The sequence below is a fragment of the Elgaria multicarinata genome, chromosome 8, assembly GCF_023053635.1.
Source record: "Elgaria multicarinata webbii isolate HBS135686 ecotype San Diego chromosome 8, rElgMul1.1.pri, whole genome shotgun sequence".
Taxonomy (NCBI): domain Eukaryota; kingdom Metazoa; phylum Chordata; class Lepidosauria; order Squamata; family Anguidae; genus Elgaria; species Elgaria multicarinata.
This window is the reverse complement of record NC_086178.1, coordinates 54,468,552-54,487,589: the sequence shown is the minus strand read 5'-3', so window position 1 is coordinate 54,487,589 and position 19,038 is coordinate 54,468,552. Positions and strand designations below refer to the sequence as shown.

At 41.7% G+C, this 19,038-nt stretch overlaps 1 protein-coding gene across 1 annotated transcript in view; it reads left to right on the top strand.

Moving 5' to 3' along the window:
• The window catches only part of ARHGEF4 (Rho guanine nucleotide exchange factor 4), a 194,965-nt gene that overhangs the window by 129,002 nt on the left and 46,925 nt on the right, over nt 1–19,038 (top strand). The window contains 1 exon segment of the mRNA XM_063132447.1: nt 5,755–5,888. Within this exon segment, the coding sequence (XP_062988517.1) occupies nt 5,755–5,888 (134 nt within the window).

The following is a 19,038-nucleotide window of genomic DNA, read 5'->3' as shown; positions in this document are numbered from 1 at the left end:
TTCCTAAGGCTAGCTATGTCCATGTATTAACTAACTAACTGTAACTCTGCCCCCTTCTTGTAACTTGCAGACGAGGTTGAAATATCTTTTACAAAAAGCAGTTCTCTGTATGGGGACAGGATATACTAATCTGGGTCAGGATTCTGGGGTGGGGGAGATGGGGTTAAACTTTTCCACCCTGCTGCAAGTCCCCCGTCCCCCATTGCTATTTAATCTCAAAGTTCCTATGTTAAGCAAATAGCCTTTGAATCTCCTAGCTCTTGGTCTTAGGCATCTAAAATGATTTAAAGGATCAATTGATTGAATAAGCGAGGGGGCATTGTGGCATCTGCAGGAGCTTGGAGTGCCCATAAGCCTCTGAATCATGGTTATCTTGTGTAATTTGTATGGCAAGGATTGTTGCTCAGCTCAGATCTAAGAACAGCAGGTTTCAGAGGTTCCAGCAGGCTAGTGAACGGCAGAAACCTGTATATTCCTGCTATATAACTGTGAAACCACAGAGCTGCATAGTTGTCAAGCCCAATATTGTTCATAGAGACTTATGCAGTAGAGGGCAAAATAGAAATGGAAAGATAAAAGATGTCTATATTTAGGCCTCAAGAGGATAGTTGGGAACAGACTGTTATGGTTACTTCCCAAACATCTTTATCTTGACAGTTGAGCTTGCCCATTAATGAGCTGTGCTTATGTAGTGCAACGAAACAGTGGGGCCTATACTGTGAAGAAAAAGTAGAAACCGCTATGATGGTACTTTAGCGCACCCCCCCCCCCCAACAGCCCTTGGGGGGGGGGGGCGGCGGCGAGATTTTAGCTCCAGACTAGAACGTCTCCAGTCAGGTATTGTAAAAAAATATTTTTCTTGGCTTTTATGTGTAAACATTCCTGGCTCTCAAGGAATAATGTGGTGTTTTCAATTGGGCTGATTCTAGTTGAGAGGGAGAGTAAGGAAAATGCACACTTTTGGACATTTTAAAATTCTATATAGACTTTACATTTCTGATTAAAAGGATTTTGTGTTCGTCTTCCATATCCAGTTTCACAATCTGGATGTCTGAGACTTTAACAGGTGTTACACAGAGGCATATTGAAGGCCTTGGGCAAGATTCCCTCAATGAGTCTACCTTCTCACCACCATTGTCACCAGCTTTTATTGCTTCTTATCCTCTCTCATCATTGCTACCACTTGCTTACTTGAAAAGCAGAGAGCCAGTGAGCAAGAAGAGGCAGGTAAATAAGCAGGTTGAAATGGGTGACAAGGAAGTGTGAGTTTTCAGTGGACCTTTGGTTGGCTCTCAGCAGGTGCCCAACCATGCCTGCTCTTGACACTGGCCCTGATTATGGGGCAAGGATGAAGTCCTGAACCTGTCTAGTCAGGTTCAGAGGAAAGCCAACCACACAGGAAACAGGACCATCTTGCCAAGGCCTACTCCCCTGTAGTGAGCCTACTACTGGGCCTCAGAGTCTCTTGGTCCTGCTGCTGCTCTTCCTTCTGCTGTCACTATATGTTTACCTCTGTTCTCTGTTCATGCAAATTGTGACAAGACTGAGGAGATGGAGCAGCATACTCAACTTGCATTGCATTCTCCCACTGGGATATTGCCCAGAAGGAAAGGACAAGTTAATGGTTAGTTGTGGCAGTAGTAAGGGGGAGGTTAGCCTTAGAAAAGGATCCAACTAAGAACATCTTACCCAAGGGCTCCTAAAAATCTTAGTCATGGCCACCAACTTGGACGGCTTTAGAAGGGGATTGAACAAATTCATGGAGGATAAAGCTATCAATGGCCATTAGTCATTATGGCTGTCTTTTACAAGAGTATCAGAGGTACTATTTCTCTGTATACCAGTTGCTGGGGAATAAGAGCAGGAAGATGTTATTGGATTCATGTCATGATTGTGGGCTTCCCATTGGGCATCTGGTTGTCCAGTGTGGGAAACAGGATGTTGGGCTAGATAAGCTTTTAGTCTGATCCAGCATGGATCTTCTTATATTCTAGATTCTTGACATTCTGCGTTCTGGCTGCTGCTTGCCTTATAGGTCTCTTTGATGTGATTGCGGATCTCTAATGCCTGCTATAAAAGAAAAGGAAATAGTCTTGCTTCTTAGCTACATAGAGGTAAGAGAAGCTATGCAATGAGAGAAGCTTGCCTAAAGCATGCCTTAAGAGCTATCACTGTGCCAAGTTTGATCTCTGTCTGTAAAAATTACGCGGATGTAAGCATTTTTGTTAATTTTCATTTTAAAATTCCTTAAAATCAAGGCATGAATGGATCTGATTCAAGCTTGGGGTGGCTAAAGCCCGCCTTAAGAGCTATCACCATGACAAGTTTGATCTCTATCTTTAAAAATAATGTACATGTAAGCATTTTGGTTACCTCGGAGCAAAGGAGGGGACCTGACCACCTTTACAAAAGAAATTACTTTAAATGATTGTTCACCTGCCCACCCTTTGAAACAAGCAAAACAAACCTTCGCTTCTCCTCCCCTGTAAACCTTTCCCAAGCCAAGGGGCAGCAACAGTCTCAGCCCATGGGCTCCCTCCTGCTTCCTACAAACTGCCTCCCTTCCTTGGAATGTGTTTAATATGAACTTAGGGGAAAGTATCGTGTGTTGTTTTACTATAATTGCGCAGTTTCAGGCTGCTATATTATTGTATTTGGCAGAAATAAAGAAATATTTTTAAAAATAAAAAGTTAACTGCAGGGGAAAGGAGAATATATGGGAGGGGGGAGATTTCGCCAGCATAGTAGCGCTCCAGGTGAAAAGATATGTGAGCTGAAAGAGCGCAACAAGGCACAGACGTGAAAGTGCCCCAGCACTTGACTCGCTAAGGAAACGGAGGGAGAAACTTAAAATCTATTTTAAAGTGCTTTATTCTGTTTTTATTTTATTTTATCTTGTACACCACTCTGAAATTTTGAATGGGGAGTGGTATATAAATATTGTAAATAAATAAAATGCGGATGAAAACTGGATAAAAATGGTGTGATGGAGATCTATATGCTGTTATGATTTGTATCGGGCTGGGCTCTTGTTTGTACGCTGCGTTGTGAGAGCCCTGAAATGCGGCTTAAAAATACTTTAAATAAAACAAATAACCTGTTTGTGTGTAGACTGAGCAACAACCCCAAGATTGTAAACTCTGTAGCTTGATATGTAAACAAGTTGTCAGGGAGGTAGAAAGCTCCAGTTCAGCACAGAGGGAGTTCCAAAGGCAAGTTCCTTTCCTGTACTACATAAAAGGAGATCTGTCGAACCAATGCTTGATATTGATTTTCCATTTGAGCAGTTTTATAGAGCCATATATTTTGTTTTTAAAAAATAAAAATGCTTCTGTTACGCAGCCAAAAATTGCAGTCCTGATTCACTGAAATAAACAGAAATTTTACTGATGACTTTAGTGGAAACAGGGTTGTTCTCCTACGTGTAATGCAATGGGTTAAAAGTCTTGCCAAACTCATCCATTCCTGATTAGCATGGGCATAAGGTTAGTATTTCTGGGTATTCATCTTACGTTCTCTCTCTCTCTTTCAGGCCTTTGACGTTTTGATTTGTATTATTGCCATGAAAATCCTTCCCTTTTACTTATTTTTATCATGGCATTTGAGCTGCATCTTTGGTGTTGCCGCAAGCAGCAGAACAGTTGGCAGAAACCTGCCACTGCTGCTTTCTTTTGCTAAGCTTGAGCAGCTATTACAGGGTGAAATAACGTTTTGCGAGACTGCCTGGAAAACTGAAGCAGCTGATCCCTGAACAAGGGTTAAGCTAGGCAAACAAATGTGTGCTTGGCAAAGATACATAGGTTACAAGAGGGCTCAGCAGAGCACATTTGAACACAGACCATAACTTTTACTTTTTCGTCTCAACTGTAAATCATATAGCAATTGAGGCGGGGGGTAACAAACTCCCCCACCCCGGCCACCAGAAAGCTTTAAAAATTACAGGAGAGATTTGTCTTCAAGCTGAAAATTATAGAGCTCAGTAATGGAACAGGCAGAGGCAGCATGCAAAGAGAACGTATAATGAAACATTTCTGCAACAATGAAGTGTCATGCTGAGGAAAAGGGAACAGCTTCGAAGGAAACGCTTTGCTCTAAAGAGGCATCTCCGCACCTCAACTCCGCCACTGCCAATCATTTATGTTCTCAAAAGTTTGAATAGCTTGGTTTGGCTGCTGCATTTATGCCCAGGTTTTTGACTGGTTCATGGGTAGGCAGGCGTCAGCTCTGTAGGATCTACTTTTTTCCTGTCAGAGCTCTGTGGTCCACCAGCCAAAGGAAGTGGCAAAATGGTGACATGGGGGGCGGGGGGGGAGAAGCCCACTGAGTGGTAGAGACATCAGAAAACAGCCTGTTCATTGGTGGACAGCTATTGCATGCGCATACAAGTCCCTTACCAGCAGTCAAAACCATCCAATCATGATATCAGGGTACACGCCCCCCATACACACACTGTCTTGTTGTACTACACAGAGACTTACACATTGTAATTTTAACATGTTCACATCCTATACACACGCTCTCTCATAAACGTGACACACACACACTGCATACCTGACAGATGCATACATGACTGAATTCGTACACCAGAGCCAGTGTCCAGGATAGGTATGGTTTGGCACCTAAGGTGCCTTGCCCTAAAAAAGCTGGTGCCAGCAGTGTTGCATACACATTCTCAGCCTTGAGCACACAGACGTCACAAACTCTCTCGTGTAACCGACGCAGCCCCACTGGGCAGCCACCGTGAGGTATAGAAGACATATAGACCACCCCCTGGTTAATTCATCATCATCATAATTGATAGCATTTAATGTAGCACTTTGTGAATACAAAATGTGGTTGTCAGGATGCAGAATGCAGGGAGCATAGCAGGATTGGGGTAGGAAAATATGGGAAGATGATGTCTGGACCCCCCTTCCCCAATAACATTCTGTGTTTGATACAAAGAGATTGCAGGATAGAAGTCTTGTCTGAAACCAATTCATATCTTAGATCAACTGGAGACTTTAGACTCACAGTCTTAACTACTACAGTATGCCATCTCTCACGTTATGATATAATACTACATAACCTATGGACTGAGAAAAAATGAGCAAGAGAATATGAATCCGTTATATGAGCGTTGATTGTCATGGCCTGTGCTAGCATAAGATTGCTAGTAGTTACTACATATTACACCCTTTGGTCAAGGAGTTGGGAAAGGTGTTTTAGTTTCACAACATTCCTGTGAGGTACTTTATATGTTTGAAAATATATGTAGCTCTATACTTCTTTTCCATTAAACTTCTTCTGTGTTTAGATTCAGAGCATTGCTACATTAAAGGAATTCACATTGTTTACCTGGGGCATTTGTTCTTCCTGCTTTTTGGCACAGTTATTATGGGCTTAATTACACAAGAGGAGAGGGGCAACAAGGGGTTTGAATTGAATACTTCCACTTCGTTCACTTCCATTGAATTCCATTGAGATAGTGCCATCTAGTGGCGGAAGTTCCTGCTATTTCCCAGGTATTACCAATTTAAAAGTGGTTCTTTTTATTCCGGGATCTCCGGAGGATTCCAGGGGAGATGTGTTGACAATGTCATTAAATCGACCTGAAAACTTCTGTGAGTGGCCAATTACGAGCATGCAATAAATTGCTCATTTAGAGGAACCCTTAGATTTCTAATAATCGTGATCTGAACACATTAACCACCATGCTTCCTTCCATTCTCTGTTTGGCCAAATCCCTGAAAAAAATTGTTTTTGTAATTTTAGTAATTGCTGATGGATCTCTGGAGAAGACCAGTGATGATGTGGGAAGCGAAGAGGACTTGTATGAAGACTTCCGAAGTTCTAGTCATCGTTATGGTCACCCAGGCGGTGGAGGAGAACAACTTGCTATTAATGAGGTACTATGAATGCCTAATGAGAATAAAATACAATATTGTATTTTACAATATTGTAAAATATTGGTTGTAATGACTGTGAGCGTCATTACATGGTGTGTGTGTGTGGGAAATCACATTTCCTTACCGTTGCTTCTCTGCCCCTGCTTTTGTCCCTCATTACTTCCTCATTCTTCCAGAAGGGGAAAGAGGAAGTAAACAAAGACCACGTGGCCCATTCGGGGGCCGTTTTTATCATACCACTTTTCTTGCACACAGCAGGAGATCGCACCACATTTTTTTAAAAAGTCAGATTAAAAGGGATCTATTTTGCTAGGGAAAAATGAGCGGGAGGCGTGCAGGAGGTGAGCGTCATCGTCATCTAAAGGATGCACCCACATCTGTAAGTGGGCAGTTGCGAGCATGCAATAAAGTGCTCGTCTGATGAACCTCTGTATTACCTTGCTTCTGTAAGCCTCGAACCATCAAAGAGACATATAGAGGGTTTTTTTTTAATCGTTTTGCAAATTTTCAGGTAAAGAAGGGTTGATAGGGATGCAACAACAAGTTCAGATAGGATAGCCATGTCAGAATAACCAATAGTCCAAGACAGAATAATCACATTCCAGAAACCACCAACTTAACAGGAAACCAGGCCGATTCCTTGGATTCCACCTACCCCCCCCTTGCACTTTTAGGAAAGACTTTGGGGGAGGTTTTATTGCCCTGTGGCTAAAGGTGATTTCTCAGCTCAAGTGATTTTTAGTATTCTAAATAGTACCCTATTTCTTCAATTCTAAGACGCACTTTCCCCCCCATATAAACATCTCTAAAAATGGGGTGTGTCTTAGAATCGCGGGTGTGTCTTAGGTTTTTTTTTTCTGTTGGTGGTACTGAAATTAGTGTGCGTCTTACAATCAATGGCAACTTACAATCGAAGAAATACAGTATATTGGTTTAGGTATTTTTGGAGAGTTTTAAGTGATTTTAATCCATTTTTATAATAATTCACACCATCTTTTTAAAAATTAACTTTTACCACTTTGAGTTCAAAAGTAGACATAGAAATTGTTCAATCTACTAATCTATTCAAAATTATTGTTATGCCCTCTAGATGACTTCTCCCAGAAGCTTCATGTTGATGTTGAAAAGTATAAGGGACAAGATGAAACCCAAGGGCACCTCAATGGCCACAGGTTAGAGTAGGAGCCCTCCAGTACTACCTTCCATGACTGCCTCTCCAAAAAGGCCTGGAGCTACACCATGTCCCCCTGTCTCACTCTGACCACAGTATGCTTCTGGGTCACCTAGCCAACAGTATCAAAGGCTGTTGAGAAGTCTTGGAGAACTAGCAAGGCTGTACTCCAAATGTGTCATTTGTATATATGGAGAACCTGGTGAAATTCTCTCTTCCTCACAACAGTTAAAGCTGCAGGAGGTATACTAGTGTGACCAGATTTAAAAGAGGGCAGGGCACCTGCAGCTTTTACTGTTGTGATGAAGAGGAAATTTCCCCAGGTTCCCCATATATACAAATGATACCTGCTAAAATTTCCTTTTCAATGCAACTGCTAAAGATACAGGAGCCCTGACCTCCTTTTCATATGGTCACCCTAGCTCAGACACTACTTTTTTGCACCCATTGGCTTGCATGGCAGAAAGCTGGGCTGCCACTGTTTGATCAGGAAGACAGAGGTGAGCCTCTTCCATCTTTATGTCTGTTTGTCTGTGAGACATGTTTTAATATAGGCCTGTTATTCCAAAGCTAATTCTGAACCCACATTCCATTAAATCCTTGGCTTCAATGCACAGCAGTTAAGATGAAATTCTGTGGAATTGCTGCCTTCCGTATGCTTTTCAAGTTAGTGACATCTTCAGCTGAAAGCATTCCCTTCATTATTAAAGATGCTTTAAAGCCTTTTATGAATGGCCATCTAGGAACTAGGATTGAATTTGCTTTTTTATTTAAGGAAGGTAGGCCCTTAACTGTTGGGAAGATCTGTTCATTTCATCTGTATTCCTTTTTCCCCTCCTTCCTACTAATGATAATGAATTGGCATGTTTAAGGAAAAATGATTGTGGGGTTTGCCTTGAAGGCCTTGTGATACATTAAGATCAAAATTTTGGTTTTCAACTGTGCTTCTAAGCCTTCTTATTCATGAATATCCACATTAGATTGGTGCTAAGAAAACCGTTATACAATTATTTTGTGAGTTAATGCCAATTTCCATGGCAGTGTATGAACCATAGCATAATCTATCATGCTTACTAAAGCCTGTGTATGTACATTTTATGTTTTCTCTTCAGTTCAGAAAATCAATTTGGAATGAATTTATCAGCAAATTCTTTTTTGCTCCTTTTCTACATTATGAATAGATCTCTCTGCTTCCTAACTAAATTTGTGACACACTTTATCTCTAAATATATTGTTTGGAAGTAATTCCCATTAGAAATTAACTTCCTTGCTTTTACGTATGATGCAGTTAACGATACAATTAAAACATATTGTCATGTTTCTATAAAGGGGGTATTCTGTTTTTCCTGGCTAATTAAGACAGAGATAATGTTCATTGTTTAGAAACAGTCTTAAATGCATTGTGTGTGATCCAGACGTTGGCCCATGTGTGTTCATGCTTGATTTTGTTTTAGTGTTCATCTCAAAAGTTGTCCCACTGAACCCTCAGTTAGCTTAAAACACCCCCAGTTTCAAAGAAAACTTTAGAGGTTTGGTGAAAATGTTATTTGAGTGGAATGTAGGTTTTCTTCTTCTTCAAGCTTTGCATGATCATTCTTTATGCTTTGTAAGTCCACATTAAGCAAAGTCCAGGGGTGGGGCAAGGCAGCAGTCTGGTCATAGCTTTTAGTGTGGAAACGCAAAACAGAGGAAGTTTGTAACTGTGAGCAGTCATCACTCTCTGTAACCCTGAGATATGCAAAAATACAAAATTAAAAAAAAACCCACTCACAAGTACCCTCAAATAGTGCAACCCCCAATCCACACACACACACACACACACACACACACTGCGTAAGCATGTTGTAACATGGCAGATAGTGGAGGGGAAAGGGAGTGAATGCGTACACAGCCTAATGTGGCAGCTAATGGAGGCACAGCTGTTCCATGACCTCCGCTACTTCTCCTAAACAACATACCTTTTGCTCTTCTCCAAGCAGGAGACAAATAGGACAGCAGCCCCAGAAAGTTAGCAGATAGCCAGTAGGAAGAGCTCGTAGTGAGTGACTGGGGCTAGAAGGGGCAGTGACAGTTTTTTCCCCTGCAGAATGTGAAGAAATTATGAAGTAGGTGTTGCCTAAGGGCACCAGTTGCTGGGGAACATGGGAGGGAGGGTGCTGTTGCACCATGTTCTGCCTTGTTGGTCCCTGGCCATTGGCTGGTTGGTGACTGTGTGAACAGAGTGCTGGGCTAGATGGACCCTCAGTCTGATCCAGCATGGCTCTTCTTATGTTCTCTGTTCAATGGGGTTTACTCAAAGGTAAGCGTGCATGGGATTTTAGTATGACTTGGATGTAAATGCAGTTGAAATCAATGTGATTTACTCTTGAGTAAGAGAACAGCAGATCTCTATTTTATGAACTGGAGATGATGATGATAATAATAATAATAATAATAATTTATTTCTTACCTGCCTCTCCGATTGGATCAGATGCTGACTTTTAATAGTGTGGTCACTATCAAATGCAGTTGAAATCAGTGGGATTTACTCTTGAGTAAGTGAATCAATGGGATTTACTCTTGAGTAAGTGAATCAAGCCCATGCAATAAACGAGCTCCATTGAACCCCCCCCCCCCCCCCCGTGATTCTGCCTTAAAGCAACCCTGCACAGAATCAGAGAGGGGTGTTAATGGGAACGAATGATTTAGGGAGGGGGAATCAAAAATTCCTAAAAAATCAAGGGATGAACCGATCTAAATCAAACTTGGCATGCCTAAAGTCCATTTATGGTAATAATCTAGTATTCTGGTTTATCTTGTAGAGTATATGAATGGATAAATAAAGGCTTTCTGGGGATTAGAACAGCTATATAAACTATCTTTGCCTAGGAACTGAACCTGAATAGTTCTAATTCCACAAAAGGAAAAAATATCACATAATCAGGCCTACAAATCCCATCAGCCCTAGCCAGCAGAGATGTTGGGAGTTATAGGCCAAAACATCTGGAGGCCTTAAATTGCCCACCCCTTATACAAGTAAACAAGCATTGTCCTGTCCCCCACCTCCCAGGCTTACAAACCTATTAAACAAGGAAAGAAAAATATTCACAGGCTTCTTTAGTTCATTTGGTGTTGAATCCCCCCCTCTTCCCGGAACTGAAGTTGTTATTCAGCTGCCATATTTAAACCCTCCCTCCCTGGAAGTGCCAAAAAAGACTGTTGAATACTTTTGTAGTTATTCCTTCCCATCATCCATTTGATGATTCTTGTTTGCCACCTATATGCGCAAGTGAATTAGAAAACCAAATTCCACTTACCCAGAGTGGTCACTTGATTCCCATCACCATCTCATCTCCTCACCAGGAAGAAAAAAGTATATTTTTTCCAGCCCCATCATCCTATTTAAAGCTGAACTTGAACAGCAGGTTAGAAGAATATACTATCTGTAACAAACTAGTGATAGTGATAAGTTCAAAGCTCAAGATGATAAGTTCAAGTCCAATTCAAGGTACAGGCACTTACCTTTAAAGGCTTGTATGCCTTGGGACACAGATCTCTCTAAGGGTACATTTCCTGCCATACTATCCTGCCTGTGTGATAAAATCTTCAGATAATTTTGTTCTCTGCATACTGTCAGTTGGTGAAGTGTATTATGTATGAAGAACATGCCCCTCTGTTTTGATGGCACCTCAGTTTGAAACATCCTCCCTAATGAAGTTCTCATGGCACCAACGCTGCAATTTTTTTTTGGTGCCTGGTCAAAACATTTCTATTTGCCCAGGCATTTTAAACTGGTTTCTGTCTCTGTTCTGCTCAATAGTTTTATAGTCATGTTGCCTTTTTTAGTTATGTATTGTTATTTTATGTTTTTTTTTATTGTGCTATGTTGCCTTTTTATTATTACACTCTGGTTGTTGTTTTTTAAAAAGCCTGCATTGTGCATACACTGCCCTTATTGAATTAGGTGATTTCTCTGATCATCCTAAGTCTTGCCCATATATCAAATGTGTGTAGGATGAATGCATGGGCTGGATTGGGCCCTCTTTTCTTCTTAGTCTGTAAAGTACCATGGAACCTGATGGCATTGTCATCAATATCATCAATTTATTATACCCACCTTTCCAAACACTCGAGGCAGTTCACAATACTAAAGCCACAATAAAATAATAATTTCTCCACCCCCACCAGTGGCCTCTTAATAATTCTGACAAGTCATCTGGATGATGAACTCCAGTCTGCTGTGGGAGCTGCCACTATAACTCACTCCTAACATGTGCAAGAGAGTCCTGGCACTCTTGCTTTTAAAAGAGAAGCAGCTTCACAGTAGGGAGTGGAATTCTGAGCAGAGAAGCAGTGTGTGTGTGTGTGTGTGTGTGTGTGTGTGTGTGAGAGAGAGAGAGAGAGAGAGAGAGAGAGAGAGAGAGAGAGAGCGCTAGAGTACGCTTGCAGGGCAACCTCTTTCAGAAATAATAAGATAATGGGGTTTAAATTGGATTGTCTCTTTATGCTCCTCTAATCAAATATGTTCATCAAATAAAATTCAGTTTTTTAAAAAAATAACTAATATGTTCCCTCATGCACTGCTGGAAACACAGACCTCCTAGATATATTACATTTATTTCTCCTCTCTCAGAACTTGTTGAAGTATTTCCCTCCCAAACCTTTCTTATTATTACTTTTTGATTTCTTTCTTTGCTCACACATATCCTTGCAATTTCACTCCTACGTGAGCTACGTAAACTCCCACAGTTAGTCTTATACCTCAGCCCCTGCTGAGGCACGCCTGAAAGGTCTATTGCCATTATGTTCTCATTTCTCCCCCAAACCAAAACTAAATCAGTGAATGTTTGTTTGCTGCCACCGGCCTACCAATAAATGCAATCCAGGAAAAGCTAGCTGCACTTAAAACCCTTGAAATCACATCAAATGGCATGCAATTGCTGCTCGCTTTCCCTGGGATGCTCACAGCGTGTTTCCAGCCTTGGACTCTTCTTTTTCTTTTCTTTTTTAAAAAGCTATCATGGATTCAGCTGCCCAGAGTGAAATAAGTATTTAAAAGGGCCTCAGCCTGATTTTCACCAGTTTTCACATGATTACCTCTAGGGTGGCCATTTAGGAAATACATCATCAAAAAATAGGACAAGGAAGACACAGATCTGCCCATCTCTGGCCTAGCCTAGAATAGTCTGCTCTGATGGGTAGTGACTCTCCAGCTGAGTTCTTTCACTTCACCTGCCATGGAGTCCTAGCTAGATACGCAGAGACGGAACCTGGCATCTTCTACATGAAAACTCTACAACTGAGCTATAGTTCGTCCCTGCTGATGTACAGCTCTTGCTGAACTGGACCTCTTAAGACTGCAGGTGGGATTCACCATGCAACTCCTTTGCTGAGAGAACTGCACTGGCTGCCTATTTGCTACCAGGTCAGGTTTAAGGTTTTAGTACTAGTGTACAAAACCCTAAACAGCTTGAGACCAGGACTTCTGAAAGAGTGCCTTCCCCCTTACCGACCTACCTGGTCACTGAAGTCATCATAGGGCATGCTCCTGGTGATTTCACATGCACCTATGACCCGACTGGAGTTCCCCCAGGGAAGAGCCTTCAGTGTGTTGGCCCCGTTTCTTTGAAACTTCCTGCCTGTGGAGGACAGATAGGCACCAACACTAGTTGTCCTATTCCAGGAAGCATTTCTTAGTTGACCTGCCAAGTTTTTTATTCTTATTTTATTGGTATTCTGTTTTAAAGTGAACAATTTTAATAGGTTATTTTTATCATTTAATTATTTTATCCTTATGTTCACCACTCTGGAAACTACCTTAGATGTGGAGCGGTATACACATTTTGTAAACAGATAAATAGTACATTTTAATGTTCCCACCATATAAAAAAGAGAAAGCTTCACATGTCCCTAGACTGGCCTTCCCCAAACTTGTGCCCTCTAGATGTTTTGGGCTGCAACCCCCAGCATTCCTGGCCATTAGTCATGCTGGTTGGGGCTGATGGGAATTGAAATAGAAAACAACTGGAGGATCCCAGGTTGGGGAAGGCAACTCCAGACAGCATTTTGTTTTCATATTCTTTGAAAAATCTAGGAGTCTTAACTTAGCATAAATTGCCTTTAAATTTCAATGACAATAAGACAGATTCCAGAAGACAGGCTGTTTTAGGTCTGACTCACACACGACGACTTTCCTACCACATTGTCAAGTTTTCCATCACTTTTTCTGATGAGGTAACTCCTCGGTTGGTCACACGGGGGCTGTTTTCACACAAATGGCTTCTCATGTGAAAATGAGATGGCACCTCACTGTGTGTGAACTTCACCGCCTCAAAAAAAAAAAAAAGGGGGGGGGGGGAGGAAGAAAAGAAAAGTGTGAATCCAGCCTAGGTTTTTAGCTGCAAGAAGATCCTTGCAAGCCTGATCCCAAGCATGTTTACTTGATTGTAATTTCAACTGAATTCAATGTTTGTTTGTTTTTCCCAGTACCTGTCTTTAGGATTGCAGCTGTAGAAATCGCTTGATTTCTTGTAGCATATATTTCCTAGGCAACTGCCGCCTACATGATCAGATACATGGTGGGTGTAAGAGAGCCAGACATATTGTATGATGAGGTGTAAAGGAGGACAGGTCAATTATACTTCTCATAAGAAGTGGGAATTCCCACAGGTACAATTTTTCTCATCCCTGCATGACATGCTGCACCTGTCAATATGAAGCGATGTGTATTCTAGGACTTCAATCATTATTGGACGTGTACAGATGATTATTTCTGTGGAGCAACAGGAGCAAGTTCCCTCTTAGTGTTACCATGGCTGTAGCTCTGTTGATCTAATATCAGTAACTTGTTGCAGATACTTCCCTAAGTTCCTTAGGCTGATCAGAAGAGTGGTGGAATTGATCATGTATTGAAAGCAGCTTCTGAGCTAGTCAATTTTATTCCTAAGGAAAAGAATGGGGAAAAGCAGTGTGTGTGTGTGTGTGTGTTTGCGTGTATGCATGGAGAAAAAAATATTCTTGAATGACAGGGCATTGCACAAGAAGAGAGACAGCCTTGCACAGCTAGATGAGCACATATGTGGATATGCACCCATGAGTTCCATGTACTAAAAAAGCTTTATAATTACTTCCAAAGTTGCTGATCATATTTCTGAGGTTTGTCCTGGCTTTTCCAGGGGCTTGTCTATATGGCTTTTTTACCCTGATTTAAATGCACATATTCGAGTTTCAGGACACATGACGCAGACGTCCATTCACCATAGTGCCGGGTTTGTAACACAATAATGTGCGTATTCACGATTTACTGTGACTTTTTGATAATGTCCGAGTTTGCACTGCATTATGGTTATGTGTCTTTGGGGGAGTTAAATCGCATTTTGACATGTGTGCGGAACTTTGAGGATAGGACAACGTGATTGGCCGATTTCCCACCTAATGGCTGCCCCGTTCCTTCGTGCTATTTTTAGTTTGACTTCTCTGATTCTGCTGCCTCGTTCCTTTCCCCACCGCTCCCGGTTTGTCTGTTATTTAAGTCTGCATAGCTCCACATATAAAATTTATAGCTTCCATCGTCTCTACTCCATAGCATCATACCATCGTATATGCGCATGTGCGCCTTTATAACTGCACTATAAAAAAAGTTTAGGAAATAAATCGCTGTTGCTGCTGTAGTGTAACACACTTTACCTAGATTTGAATCAGCAAAAACTCGAGTTTATATTTAATGAAGAGCAATCCCGTTGCTGTATAGACGGGGGCCAGGATATCAAGATATAGGACAGCTTTCCTCAACCTGGTGTCTACCAGATGTATTGGACCAACTCCTAGCATTCCCAGCCAGCATGAACATGTTGACTGGGCATGATGGGAGTTGCAATCCAACACATACGGAGGTCACCAAGTTGGGAAAGGCTATACTGGGTGAACCACTGTGACGGCCTGCATGACTAGGCTGCCCAGATCCTCCAGGGAATTCCGGAAACCTCCGGAGAGATCTGGGGGACTGGAGGAACCGGAGATAGGGCCCAAAGTACCGGAGTTGCAGTTACTGTGCCCACAGCAACCGCAACCCCAACTTACTGGGCCTATATTTCCCTGGTGGGTGGCGGTGGCCATCTTAAATCTCGCCGGAACTCATGCAAGATCTCGGGAGCTGGCTGGGAACTCTTGCGAAACCCAGCCTGCAGCCGAGATCTCGCATGAGTTCCGGCAAGATTCAAGATGGCTGCCACGAGGGGTGGGCGGCGAGAGCAAAGTGAGAGCTGAAAAAGAAGGAAGAAGCAGCAGCAAGAAGCAAGCAGCAGGAGGAGGAGAAGAAAAAAGAGAAGAAGCGAGTAGGAAGTAAGACTGAGGGGTGTGTGTGTGAGTGAGTGAGTGAGAGAGAGAGAGAGAGAGAGAGAGAATGTATGGGTAGAGGTCTTTGAGTGAATGCATGTCACATGTGTGCATGCGTCTGTTTGGAGTGAGTGATGCTGAGTGTGTGTGTGTTCACGCACGTGTGCTGGCAGTGTATGAGTGTGTTGATGTCTGAATGAGATGCCTGGTTTTACTATGAATGGATGCATGTGCATGTTTGCAGTGTGTGTGTGGGGGAGGGCTGTAGTTTTCTGTGTGTGAGTTGGGAGGGATGATTTGGAGGTGATATTCCTATTTAATACTGCATTTTAGACCCATAGACCTTCCTTTCCAATTTGTATGACTTCTTTCTGGATGTTGGCGTGCATGTATTTTGGTAGGCCTAATTTCTGAAGGTTTTCTGTAAAAAAAAAAAAAAAAACGATGTCATGCTGGTGACTGATGTGACTAACAAATTATTGTAAGTTTTTCCTGTTGCCATAGTTCTCTAACTTCCATAGCCAGTGGTGTATATTTTTCTCTCTTTTCCTCTTCCTTTTCTGCAACCTTTTTGTCATTAGGTATTGCAATTTCAATGAAGTAGGTGTGTTTTTCTTGGTTGTTTTCGACTGTTATGTCTGGTTGAAGTTGAAACAAGTTAAGAGGTGGTAGACTTTAGTCCATTTTGTTCCACAGCTAACTTTTGCAGGCTAATAGTAGTTTATATTCTTTCTGAATGCTTGGTTGCTTGATTGTTGTACTAGATTTTTCTCTACTTGTCAACTGATTCATTTGTTCAGAGGTAGCAGTATGCAGTATAAGGTGATGGGGAAACAGTGTTAAATGTTAGGAAAGGTTAGACTATGGTCATCCAGTGAAGGATTTGCAGTCAGAAAAGATATTTGAGGGAAGGGGAAACTGTATCACACACAGGGCTCATCTATACCAAGCAGGATATTCCACTTTGAAGGCAGTATAGAAAAGGCAGGAGCCACACCAGTGCTTTATAGCAGTATTGAAGTGTACTGACAACTGTTGGGGCCCATGACACATACCATATACCACTTTCATACCACTTTCATAGTGTTATATCCTGCTTGGTGTAGATGTGTCATGGGCCCCAACAGTTGTCAGTGCACTTCAGTACCACTATAAAGCAGTAGTGTAGATCCTACAGTGCAGTTCAATACCTCTATGAAGTAATAGTGTGGCTCATGTCTTTTATATACTGCTTTCATAGTGGAATACCCTGCTTGGTGTAGCTGAGCACACAGTATAGTAAGAGCTTCAACGTACAGCAAAAGCTACAGAAGTAGGAATGAGTGAAGTTAATTTCGGATACACTGAATGTTTCACTTATACTTTATTCCAGTGATTTTAACATTAAGATGTTATGTAGAACAGGTTTGTCTTAACTGTGTGCTATGAAATCAGACCTGTGACTAAGGCCATGTTTGGGTGGGCACACCCCTTTGGGGGCCGGACATGCTGGCGAGCAGGCCCCCATGGGGCGACCATGTTGTCCTCCTTTTTGATTTCCAAAATATGGTCACCCTATGCATGACCAATTAGATTAGAGGTCATGGCAAAACACAGTAAATGAACACATATGTGATGGGTGGTGTTTTGTATATCTTGTATGCTTAGTTATCTTACTACCGGTATATTGGTTTCTCCTGGATTGCAGGGATGAAAGGGAGCAGGCTATGAGCGGGGTTCTTTTGTGCGGTACTGCCAGAGCAGCTCCTCCACTTTGCTTTCACAGTGCTGTAAATTCTAACTTTACTGTTGGCCTTTCTAGCTTATTCTCTCCTCTTGATCCATGCAAGCATTTGCACTATTAACTAGTGTTATTAATTTTTCATATCCAGATACAGCCACTTGGCATGTCCCAGTGTGACACTGAACTGTATTCACTGGAGAGCAGGCTGTTTTGCTGATTCTTTTATTCTAATGAACTGCACAAATCTTTACAGGCTCAGACATTATAGAGGAAGACTACAGTAAAGATGCCAAGCAGTCTAGCACAAAAAAGGGTCATGATTTAGGGAGCGATTCAGTTTACTTCAATTCATGAAGATAGCATTCAGTTGTTCATGCACCAAGGCTTCTTTTGCTCAAATGTGTGCTGAATTTATTCAACATTATTATCTCACTGTGGATAATTTTACAAATACTCTTTTGTCTGCAGCGTGGTTTATAAAGAAATGTCCTTACGAATCCTCTACATGATATATCCTGTCTACCCTCTGTATTTTTAATGGAGAAGATAGTCATTCATGCTTTGTGAACTTCCATATTAAACTATTGTAATGTGCTCTGGGTAGGACTGCCCTTAAAAAGTGTCCAGAAATTTCAGTTGGTCACCAAAATACCGGCACCTGGGTGTTGACTGAGGGCTCCTCTAAATGAGTGATTTATTGCACACTCATGATTGGCCATTCATGAAAGTTTGTGAGTCTTTTAAATGATGTTGTGAACCACCAGGACGTCTCCCGTGGCATCCGTTGGAAATTTTGTCATGAAAAGAACCACTTTTAAAGTGGTATCTGAAAAAAGCAGGATTTTCCACCACTAGATGGTGCTGTCTCAATGGAACTGAATATACTGAAAGGAAATATTCAAACCGTGTGGTCGCTCCTCTCTACCCATGTAATTAAGCCCATAACAATCGTGCCAAAAAGCAGGGAGCACAAACACTCCAGGTAAGCAATGTGATTTCCCCTTAATGTACAGATGCCTGAGGCTGTTTGGATAGAAGCACATCACTCCAGTGGTACATTATTTGCATTGGTCTTCTGTTTGTTTCCAGGCTCAGTTTACAGTACTGGTACCTTACATTTAAAGCCCTAAAAGCCATGGGACCTGGGTCCAAACTAGATGTTTGCTTAATATGAAGCATCCAGCTACATGTCTTCTTTTCCTTTCATTAATTAAGCTGCAGGGGGATATCCTTTCCAGTAATGCAGCTTGCCAAGAGGGGAGGGCTTATTTCTCCCCTCCCCCAAGCTTGATTGCTCCTTGCGTGTGGTTAGAGCACTTAGCGAAAGTGTTCCCATTGGCACCCATGCTTCACATCACTTCAAGCACAATACTTCAATATTCAGCTGAAGGTCAAGTGATAAGATATCAAGCAATATTTATAAACTGATCAGCCATAATAATTCTTTGTAAACTCACACACTGACAATATGTCTAGTAGTCTAATTAGCTAAATACTCCTGTAATCATTCAGTTTATTCTCACAATAGCCACCTTAAAGGAGGGGCAGTGCTATTATCCCCATTTTACAGGTATGGATTTCTACACCCAGGTTACCTAATTCTCCTCTTTGAAGTACACTGCCCAGAGAGCCTTGGCTATTGGGCAGTATAAAAATGTAATAAATAAAATCAATAATAAATACAACAGCTGCAGTGGTTGCCAGCACAAGGAAAAACATGTGCCACTGGAAATACAAGAGCATCCTTTCCTCAGTAAAACTTCTGCGGGATCATATTGGTGCATTTCTACTACAACTTATAAGCTAGTGTGCAGGGTGGCTGAGAAGTAAAAACCAGTTCCAACTTTTGAAATTGAAAGTTCACAGAATAATAGGAGGCCGTTAATCAAATATTGGAGTCTTAGTTCTTTGCCAGAAGAACAACATTGAAAGGGCTTCTTTAG